Source organism: Stegostoma tigrinum, chromosome 2 (genome assembly GCF_030684315.1).
Source record: "Stegostoma tigrinum isolate sSteTig4 chromosome 2, sSteTig4.hap1, whole genome shotgun sequence".
In the NCBI taxonomy this organism is placed as follows: Eukaryota; Metazoa; Chordata; class Chondrichthyes; order Orectolobiformes; family Stegostomatidae; genus Stegostoma; species Stegostoma tigrinum.
In genome coordinates, this window is record NC_081355.1 from 16,908,592 (window position 1) to 16,919,043 (window position 10,452).

At 47.2% G+C, this 10,452-nt stretch overlaps 1 protein-coding gene across 2 annotated transcripts; it reads right to left on the reverse strand.

Annotated features, from left to right (window-relative positions):
* Window positions 1–342: 342 nt before the first annotated feature.
* On the reverse strand, window positions 343–9,941 carry vstm2a (V-set and transmembrane domain containing 2A). 2 transcript variants are annotated; one of them, XM_048523668.2, is made up of 5 exons: window positions 9,465–9,941; window positions 8,127–8,296; window positions 5,262–5,312; window positions 3,114–3,468; window positions 343–1,204 (listed from the first exon to the last, which is right to left on the reverse strand). In XM_048523668.2, the coding sequence occupies exons 1-5, from the start codon at window positions 9,538–9,540 to the stop codon at window positions 1,119–1,121; spliced, it is 738 nt and encodes a 245-aa protein (XP_048379625.1). In that variant the 5' UTR covers window positions 9,541–9,941; the 3' UTR covers window positions 343–1,118. The 2 variants fall into 2 exon arrangements, with proteins under 2 accessions (XP_048379625.1, XP_048379635.1); XM_048523678.2 differs by having other exon boundaries at window positions 343–1,323; window positions 9,465–9,940.
* Window positions 9,942–10,452: the final 511 nt, after the last annotated feature.

Consider the following 10,452-nt stretch of genomic DNA (forward strand, 5'->3'; position numbering starts at 1 on the left):
CAGGTCTGGCAGGAGGGCTGCCAGTTCTGCAGGGCTTTCGCAGCAATTTGTTTTTTTTTGTTTCTGATGTGCAGCATCCTCAGTTCTTTCGGTTTTTCTTTACTTACAGCTGGAAACAGAGAGCACAAGAGAACACACATTTTTAACCATATCCCCTGGGTCTGTCTTTGTTTCATTCGACCTGCTTTATCCAGTCAGTATCTTGCGGTCTGTCACCCTGTTGCGATTGGATGGGGCGGATGATACGTGGCTGACATTGGATTGTGACGAAGTGAAACAACGTCAACGCGCTCGGTTACATTCTCCTAACTTGGTCTCTTTCAAAAGAAAACTCACAAGATATTGTCAAGTTTCTATATTTTTTGTATTGTTGACTCACAGACCGTACGAAAATTATTTTAAATACACAACTTGCATTTCGATAAGCGATTGTCCAGAACCTTGAGTGAATACGTTAATAGGGGTGAAAAATAAGGGAATCGGTCACACAGCGTGGTATTATTAAAATTAGGATTCAGCCAGTTATTTTTAAAAGAAAAACCGTACTGGAGTCACACCGAGCATTGTAATGGTAGAGGGAACATTTAGGTCCAGGGAGGGAGGGAGGGGAACAGAACGACAGCACACTGAGAAGCTTTTAGGTCGACTCTGCACATACAGGAGGTTCCAGCAAGTTGATATATCAAACTAGTACAGGTAAGGTGAAACATCCAGGTGCCGAGAGTGAAATTCGCACGTGTCCTGAAGGTGTCTCTATTGCAACGAGAATCCTGCACACATTTACACACAGGTTATGGTGGAAATCAAGACCTTCGGAGAATGATCAGAGTGCCATTAATGTGGAGACGGGGACAGTTAAAATCTTGCACCCACGCTAAGCTGACAGGCTCTGGTGCACTTCAGGCAGGTTTATGGGCATCGGTGGTCTCCTGGTGCCCAGTTTTATTTTGTGTAAGAGGACGCCCCTAGAGCGGCAATCTCGCACACGAATTGTCTCCAAAGTGGTTCATTATCAATGTCAAAATCCATTTGCAGTAAATATCCACCGCCACTGCCGCCAGTGGCGCTTTAACTCTCTTGCTTTGCTGGCCTCGCTAAGGGCTCCCGTTTCTAGAGAATTACAGTGCATTGGGTGCAGAAAGGTGGGAGTTTAAAGTCGATTTTGCTGTCCAGTCCATGGATTTTACCATCCAATCGCTCTTTGCTTTAAGAGAAAGTGATAGTGGAAAAGTCAGCACTAAGACTATAGCAAAGCACCCTTCAAAAAGCCACAAAAAACCAGCAGCACACCTAGTCCATCGCTTGCAGTTACGACCGTCGTACCTGCGAAAGAAGTTAAAAAATTCGCTCATCTGGAAGATTATGTTTCCCAAAATAACGTTGCTCACACACATGTAATTCACAGTAACGCTGGCATTTCCTGTCACTGTCGCATGCATTCATACAATATGGCAACCTGGTCCAAACCCAAAAAGGGGCCCAGGCAGCGATTGACCTTATGAAGGAAGCAGCATTCTCAGAGGAAACTTCGAGTTACTGGAAGAACAAAACATCATGAGAATGGTGGATCTGATGCCTCATAAAATAACCAGCCGGAGCCTCTTTGCAGGGTTTCTCTCAGCGAGAGGTTGAGCTCAATTCGATTGACCAAAGATGACTTTGAAAAGACACTACCACTCGGAAAAGCGTAGGTAATAACATACATGTGATAAACTGGTCTGATTATATGCCAGACTAATAATAACAGTACACAACACGGTTAGTAACACCAAGCATCGCCGTTCCATAGTTAGACCAAGTATATTACATTCAACCTGCACAGATTGTCGGAAAACAAGGTCAACCTTAATAGGGGGTGTAACAAAATCGTGGACACGCTTTATTCAATGCCATGGTTTAAATAGTGGATGAATACTCTTTTATAGCATGGACGCAACAATTTGTAGAGTTGACTTGCCACTGTTGGCCAATTCTTCCAGGTACACAGATTACCCTTGTGGTTTGCATCACACCATGATCTTTTGTCATTCTTTGAAACATGCCCCGGTCCAACACAATCCCAAATTATGGTGTTCACTTACAAATAGTTTGCATCTTGCGCACAAGGCCTTTGCCTCCTTGCCATCTGCTCACACTTGATTCTTAGGGTCTGCAATACCATTGGATTCAAGTTAGCCTTCATACCCGTTGTTACTTAAAGCATTGCACACAAATTGCATATGCTTTCTGAGCTGGCATTGAGAGATTAACTACTAGATTGGCTCCTTCTGACAGCCTACACCTGAAAAAAAATTTACAGGTCTTGGTTTCCTGGTCAACATTCGTATCTAAGGCAAAATCGCTGATAATGATATGGCTGCTCCGTCATCTGACCTGACATTGGCCAGATGTTTTTTTTTAAAGCGATATGGCTGCTGCCTTTGCCCAAGCATCTTAAAACACATTTTTATATGTGATTGGGAATCACTTTCAAATGACCCGAGGTCTTGATTAAAGGTGCAACGTAAATGGGAGTGTTTTCTGCACATCGTTCGAGCAAAATTACTCAGTACAGTCTTCTGTATCATCTACATGGAGCCACCCACATGCTCCCTACAGTACAACAGTTTATGATTGAATTATATACAGACTTCGCATCTATCAGGACCTAACGGCCTCTTACTGGAATCCTGGTAATGCTATATCCGTCCATCTGCCGCAAGTGTAGGAATTTGGACTGAAAACAATAACTGCTGGAAATCACAGCGGGTCAGGTAGCCTCCGTGGAGAGCAGCAAGCTAAGGTTTCGAGTCTAGAACACCAGCTCTGATGAAGTGTCGTCTAGGGTCGAAAGTGATAGCTTTCTCTCTCTCCACGGATGCTGCCGGACCCGCTGTGATTTCCAGCATTTTTGGTTTTCAGTACTAAACATAGGTTCACAGAAGGGAGTGCGGGTTTTGGTTTTTGGATTATTCCTTTCCAGTGAAGTTTCTGTCATTGATCCACGTTCTTGTGGGTAAGCAGAAATAACATATTGCATGGATAGGCTGGACAGCGGATGAGGGTGAGAATTCAGTGTGTGAATGAGCCCAGGCTGACAGTAACAGTGCCGCCGTGGTCTCTGCCTGCCTTACCTGATGTGGATGTGGCACTCTGCCTGAGGATTGTGGCCGCGGGCCTGGTTGTGGCTCCAGTCTGTCCCACGTGTGCCACTCGGTTGCCGGGGGAGTGCCGGCCCGGTCGCTCGCTGGAAGGTACCGCTGGTGTCCGCAGCCCCTTGCCGTCGTGCAGGGGGAGAGGCGGCGCCTCGAGTGCCTGTAGTGCCCGGGCGTGGCTGGCATTCACATACAGGTGTCCCTGAGCCTTGTACTCATGCAGCTCACCGTTGTTGGCGTCGGTCACCCGGCACTCGTACAGGCCCTCGTCATCCTTCCGCACTTTGGAGATCTGCAGCTTGTGTGAGATGTCGCTGCCCATCACTTTCACGGTCTGCAAAAGGGGGCAGTGAACGGACAGAGGCAAGAGGCGAATGAGCAGCTCACAAACCAAACACCAATGATCTCACCATTCCCACCCAAACACACCATCCTCATTTCCACCAACCGGAAGGGTAACAAACAAAAAACCAAGACCCGCACCGCGATCTGTAAGAAATTCAAAAACAATGAAAGAAAACCCATCTGAGCTGGTAGCAATCTTTTTCAAGGGCTCAAAAGTCGACTTTACACCGCATTAGTGTTCGTCCGGGCCTTGCCAAGATGTACCAAGTGTCAAGTCACAGAAACATTGCAACATTACAAATATGTGCTGCAGTAGGCCGTTCGGTCCCCCCGATCCTGCTCTCCCATTCAATATGACCATGACTCATCATCCCTCTTCCTGCTTTCTCCCCATATCCTTCGATCCTTTTAGCCATATCTACACTTTTCTGGAAAATCTGCAAGGCTCTGCTCTCAACACTTTCCTGGTGGCAGGAAGTCCCACACTCTCTCTTAGTGAAGAAATATCTGATCATCTGTCATGGTATTGCAGTACTGTGTGTATGACAGAATTGTGTGTGAAATGGACCTGCCCCTTCTACAGGAGAGGACAATGTGATGGAGACTGTTTGGACAAACCTCGGCTGTAAACTGCTTCAGGTAGAAAAGGATGCACTGTCTGTCCCAAGTCCAAGATGAATCATTATGGAGAGTGGAAATCGTTCGCCCCCGTATACCAGCATCGACATTAAACCAAATGAGCAGGTCCTGGTGACGAAATTAGGGTGGCCCGGCGGCTTAGTGGTTAGCACTGCTGCCTCACAGCGGGCTTGATCCCAGCCTCGGTCGACTGTCTGTGTGGAGTTTGCACATTCTCCCCGTGTGCGCGTGGATTTCCTCCGGGTGCTCCGGTTTCCTCCCACAGTCCAAACATGTGCAGGCTAGGTGGATTGGCCAGGCTAAATTGCTCGTAGTATTTAGAGATGTGTAGATTGGGTGGGGTATAGGGCGATGGGTCTGAATGGGATGCTCTCGGGCTCGGTGTGGACTTGTTGGGCCGTAAGACCTGTTTCCATACTGTAGCGATTCAATGAAATTAGGACGTTATTTCTGGGGGGAAACCGAACACCCTCCTGTGGCGATATGCTCCGAAGGACGCAGAAACAGTTATAAAATTTAGGACTGCAAAACAGTTTATTGCGCTTATGATGGGACATCCCTACTATGTATTCTGTTCCACAATATGACAGTGACCAATTAAAAGAGCGAGGCTGTTAATTAACATCATCATTCATCGCATTCTCTGCATTAGTAATTAATCGAATGTAAATGAATTGCGAGATTTGGTTCCTTTTTTAAAATCACTTGCACTCTTTCCTTTAACATCGTCGCCTCTCGCACACAAAGGGAGCAGCCACTGAACATATATATTTCTTATTCACCGTTCTATGTCACTGGTGGGGTCAAGATTCCCACAGAGCTCCTGTGTTCCTGCGTCCGTGTTTTCACTGACAGCCTGCAGCTGTGCAGTAGAAACGGCCCTTAAACTGATTCCTCTACCCCAGTAAACCTCTGCCCGCCTCTCCCCCAACCCCTCAAAACTACCCCTCCCCCTCAAAAGAAACCTTCGCAACCCGAGTCCATCTACATCGAAACGGCAGGACCGACGCGCCGCGGGGACCCACGACAGATCTTAGAGACGGTTTCCATTCCCCTCCCTCTGGGCTGTACAGCACTGCATTCAGGGGACATACAGCTTTAAAGTCCCTTGCTCCCAGCCTTAGGTCAGACCTTCTTACTCACACTGATCTTCGTCTCGTCGTTGATCATTTCGCTTTGTGGCAAAGTATCCAACTGCATGAAGACAAAACAATGATTAAAACGTGAGGAAGGGGCAGCACAGACAAAACAAAAACAAAATGACCCAAACAAGGCCGGAGACGATTCGCCACAAAATAACAACAATATCGACAGCAATGATCTGACAGAAGCTGTGTCAACGGCTGCACATCAAACGTTAACATCTTTGATTTCCAAACGTTCCTTCTGCGTATTGCTGTGAAAAAAATCGCATCCCATCAACCGGCCCAGTGTCTCCGATGACAAAACGGGGCAATATTATCTGTGTTCGCAGATGGCGTTCCAATCAATGGTTACGGTTTGACGGTGAAACGCTTGCCTAATCTCTCTCGTGTGTCGATATCACTCTATAATCCAGGAATTGATAAACTGCCAACTTTTTCCAATACTGTACGGATTGGAGCCTGCTTCCCCCCCATCGCCCATTCCCCAAGTACACGGGGACGCAGTCAATTAGCAAAGCTGAACGGTTTGGGGCGACCTTTGAATGAAAAGTTGTTCTCATCTCCTCTACTTCAGCGTACAGCAGTACAACAACTTCTCAGGACTAAGAATGACCCAACTCGATGTTTTCATGTGGTTGTAATCACGGGCTGCACTAGCCTCGACCTTTGACAAGCGACTCAGAGCTTCGCCCTGCCACCTAGCTCTCGTATATTTCGACTGCAGTGCCCTCACTATGTCACCTCCCCTGCTCACCTCCCCCCACCCGACACACACACACACACACACACACACACGCAATAAATAACACTCGCGGAGAATTCTGTGGTCTTACTAACAGGAGTAGGATTTTTCAAATCTATTTGCAGCCGCGTTTCCGCTCATGCATTTGACAAAGACCCCTCGATCGGACAGATGTTAACGCGAGTTGCGTTCTGTAAGCTGTAAATGTGACCGCACCCTCACGTAGAACTACATGCGGCCCCCCCATCAAACTGCCCAATTCACGGCGCTCCTGGTCTCCTGGACATTTTTTTTTACAATACCGCAACGTTTCTAAGTCTCTTAGAGACTCGTCGAAAATAAATATATCACACCACAAAAAATGGGGGGCGGTGTTGTTTGCAGTTCTGATTATCTTCCTACATTACTTGTGTTTTCCTCGATGTGCCCGAGTTTCTATGGAGGGCGGGGGGTTCTTCATTTTGGCCCCGAGAGGGTATAGGAGAGCATACACCACCGAGCAGAGAAATGCTCTCTCAAAAATCCAGGCAACCTCAAAGCCTAAACGGAATCTTCCCGCAGGTACAAGCCAAACAAACCATCCAAATTAACGCAAAACAGGGTGTGTTGGGAGAGGCTTTGGGGTGAGTGTGCGCACGTAATGGTGAGGCAGTACGTGAGTGTGTGAGACAACGTGTGTGTGACAGTTTGCCTGGGTGAGTGTGGTATGGATGTATGCGTGGATATGTGCGAGGGAATGATGAGGAGGCTGAGGAAGTTTGAGAGTATGTGAAGATATACGGTTTTTCAGATGGTGTGTGTGTGTGTTTATGTGTGTGCATGTTTCTATACACCTGTACATATTTGAAGGCTGATGAAGGATGTTTGCATGTATGGCAGTAAGCAATTGTATAGACTTTAGGGCTAAAGAAGTGTGGAAGTGTCAGCGAGAGTGTAGTTATGTGCATGGGTTTGTTTGAGGATGTGTCTGGGGGAATTATGTGTGGGTGGGCATTTTTTATGGCTGCAGCAGGGATTGTGTCAATATACAAGAGTTTGGGAGTGAATGTGTGTATGAATATCTGTGTTTTAGAACATGCATGCATCTATTTGTGTGTGTACTAAGAGTAATTGTGTGGATGTGTAATTATTATAAGTTCATATATTTAAGGAAGTCTATATGTGTGTATGAGGCATCATATGTGTGTGAGGCATCATCTGTGCGTGAGGCATCATGTGTTTTGTGTGTGTGTGAGGGATTGTGTGTGTGTGAGGGATTGTGGGTGTATGAGGGATTTTGTGTGTGGAGTGTGTAAGATATTGCCTGAAGGAATGTGTGTCCTTGAGGAGTGTGTTTATGTGGGTGAGTGACAGTGGCTGCTTAAAGATGAACATGTTGGAATATGTGTAAAGGAGTGTATGAATATGTATGGAAGGGGGTGTGTCACATGTGTGTATAAAGGATGTCTGTATATGAGGGAATGTGTCTGAGATTGAGTTTGTGTGTATGTGTACATGAAAGCCTGTATGGAGTGTGCATGTGTTTTTCTACATGCAGGAGTATGCCTGAGATCGAGTGAGGTGTGAAGACATACGTGAAATCTATCTGTGTGTATGTGTGTATGCAAAGGTATGCATATGAGGGAGTGTATGAGTCAGGGCGCATGTGTGAGGGTGCATTAATAGCAAAAAGGTGTATGTGTGTAGAGTGTTTTCAGGGCATGTGAAATATTTTGTTTGTGAGGGAGAATGGGGATGAGAATGAGAGTGTAAAGTGATTGTGTGATGTGAATATGTATGAAAATGCTTGTGCTTATGACAGTGTGTGAAGCGTTTGCATGCGAGAGTGCGTGTGACGGTGTGTGTGTGAGGGTGTGATCAGGAGGAGTTTGTGATAAATTTGTACATAAGGGTATGTGTAAGTGAAGGTGTCTGTGGAGGGAGGATGTGAACAGTTTGCATATGAGTGTGCTTGGGATTCAGAAGGTAGTATGTGACGAATTTGTATGTAAGGGGGTGTGTGTGTGAGGGAGAGAGATGCGGCGCTTGTGAAAGCTTATCTGTTTGAAGGATGTGTGGACAAGTGTAAGTGGGTGCACAGAGAAGCCCGGCTGAGCAAGTCTCCCCGGAGCTGCTGAGTACCTGGATCTTGCTGGCCTCTGGACTGTATTCCTGCTCCGATGGAGCTCGGATGAACCACCACTGGATCTCTAGGTAATAGGACGGGGAGCCGCTGCCCCTGAAAGCACAGGCCATTTCCACATTGTCCCCTTCTCTCGCTGTCACACTCTCGGGGAGCTCAGTAAACCGGGCTGGGAAGGAACAAAATGTTCAGATTTGATCAACACGCAGTGTAACTTCTCCCGCCAAACCATGAGTGAAAACAGCACGAAACCGAAAGGAAAGCTCTCGCATCCCAAACCCTCCCCGCCCCACATGCAGAGCCCTGGCGCGCAACAGCTGGACTCTGTGTGTGTGTGTGTTTAAGCGCCGGTGTTAATCTATTTCTTCATCCAGTCCGCACTCTCCATTCTCTCCCACCGCGCACGGGCATTAATGATTATTTACAATAATACGTTTTAAATGGCAAGTTGGACGTTGAATACGAATGAATCTGGAATCGGCAGATAATGTCACCATCTCACGTGGGGACATAAACTAATCGCTCACATTAAGTCACTGACAGTAAATTTATTCTCCACCCTTCATTCTGTCATTTCCTCGATCTCTCTCTCTCTCTCTTCCCCACTTTCTCTTCCTTCTCTGCGTCTTTCCTGCCCAATTATGTTTCATTTCACTGGATTTCTCTCTCTCGCTTTCGTTTGCCCAATTCCTTCCCGCTCTTTCCCGTTTCACACTGAATTCTTCATTATTTCCTGTTCGCCTCCACTGCGCTACACTGTTGATTCGCAATCTTCCTCGGACGCTCTACACAGAATGAATCCCCCGCCCTCCAGAAAAGCGCTCTCTCACATGAACGCATCTTTTCTGTTTTGTTGTGTTTGTTTTTGCAGGAGAGAGCGTGAGGCATTCATCTTCGTTTCATGTGGAACTGCTGGGGCACTCAGGGGGACCGGTGCTGGGGCTACGTTCTGGAGAAACACGAGCTTCCATGTGATGCATGCTTAGCGGGTTGAATGCCTCCGATTTTATGTCCCTTCACCTGAAATAACTAACTGACCCGGTCAATCCCCTTCACGAGCAATCCCTGCAAAATCCTGACCACCGCGCTATTTTTTTTTCCGCCGTGTCTTGATGTTGCACTTCATTTTCCAGCAACATTCCTCACGCCAGCCCCCACACCCCCCAACACCACCCAGATAAAACGAGTAAACATATTGTTACGATTCCGACTGGCTGCATTTTTTTTGGTATGAAGAGCAAGTAACTCCCTCTCTGTTTAACCTCAGTCTCTGGAAGGATTGTACATTTTCCTTTTTTATATAAAAAGGCTTTATTTATTAAAAGGCACAGACTTACCTTGGGACGAGAAACTCAAATGAGCGCAAAACACAAAGAGGCACCCGAATCCCAGAGACAGAGGCAAGGCACCCATCCTTCCAAACAGACATCAGCAGCACAGTGTTCCGTCGTCCTGGTGAATTACCGAAATCAAATTGGAAATCTTCCTGTCAGCTGGTGTGATAAACGCTGCATTCTGCTCCCGCTTTGGTAGATGTGTGTGAGTGTGTTGGAGATCAGTGTTATTTTAGCTCTGGAGGTGAGCTCTATTGCAGCTGCTTAGCCGAAAGCCCCTGCTCCGGAGCGCTGCTGTCGAGTTTAGCGAGGGGCTGCTGCTGTTTCTGTTTGCTCCCAGTACCTGGCTCCAGTGCGTCAGTCACTTCTCCCCATTGCGTCTTCACCCGCATCACATTCTGTAGAGCAGCCCCGGGAAATATCCGCCCATCATCAGACCAATCATTCTCACACGCTGCAACTTGCAGCGCTCCCAGTTCTCTTCCACCGCCCCCCGTCCGCCCACCACCACCACCCCCCCCCCCCCACCCCTGATCCCTGTGGAAGCTGCACTCTGCAAAATAACAAAAAAAATACACGCACATCTTTTCGCCGACTTTTCAGCAAAAGGCGGGTCAAACGAGGGCTATTCTTCCCACCGCAATCCCGATAAATAATGGTCGCCACCCAACTAATGCCCTCAAATGCATCCAATCCTTGCACATTGCAAGTAATTCTCACTCACTGTGACTAATGCAGTTTAGCCTTAGTTTGGGTGCCGCCGCAGAGAGTGCTGTATTCATGCGGACCGGCTCTTAACATTTCGACACTGCAACTTTTCTACATCCCTCTCGCTGAATTCGACTGTGCGCCGGGCGAGGTGAAGGTGAACAGGTCCTTTGCAAATCTGGCCCTTTTACTTTATGTTGTGGTGCAGTGTGTGGCGAATCTGTATCTGAGCCAGAGCCTCCGCGTTCCACTCTAGAACCTGACACTAGCGAGGACGGTAACT

What these genes read in the sequence shown, in the direction of transcription:
- vstm2a (XM_048523668.2), bottom strand. Translation starts at nt 9,540, where the DNA reads ATGGGTGCCTTGCCTCTGTCTCTGGGATTCGGGTGCCTCTTTGTGTTT. An exon ending in TTTGAGTTTCTCGTCCCAAG is followed by an intron (nt 8,297 to 9,464) that starts GTAAGTCTGTGC and finishes GTTCCTTCCCAG; the next exon opens with CCCGGTTTACTGAGCTCCCC. An exon ending in ACGACGAGACGAAGATCAGT is followed by an intron (nt 3,469 to 5,261) that starts GTGAGTAAGAAG and finishes CCCCTTTTGCAG; the next exon opens with ACCGTGAAAGTGATGGGCAG.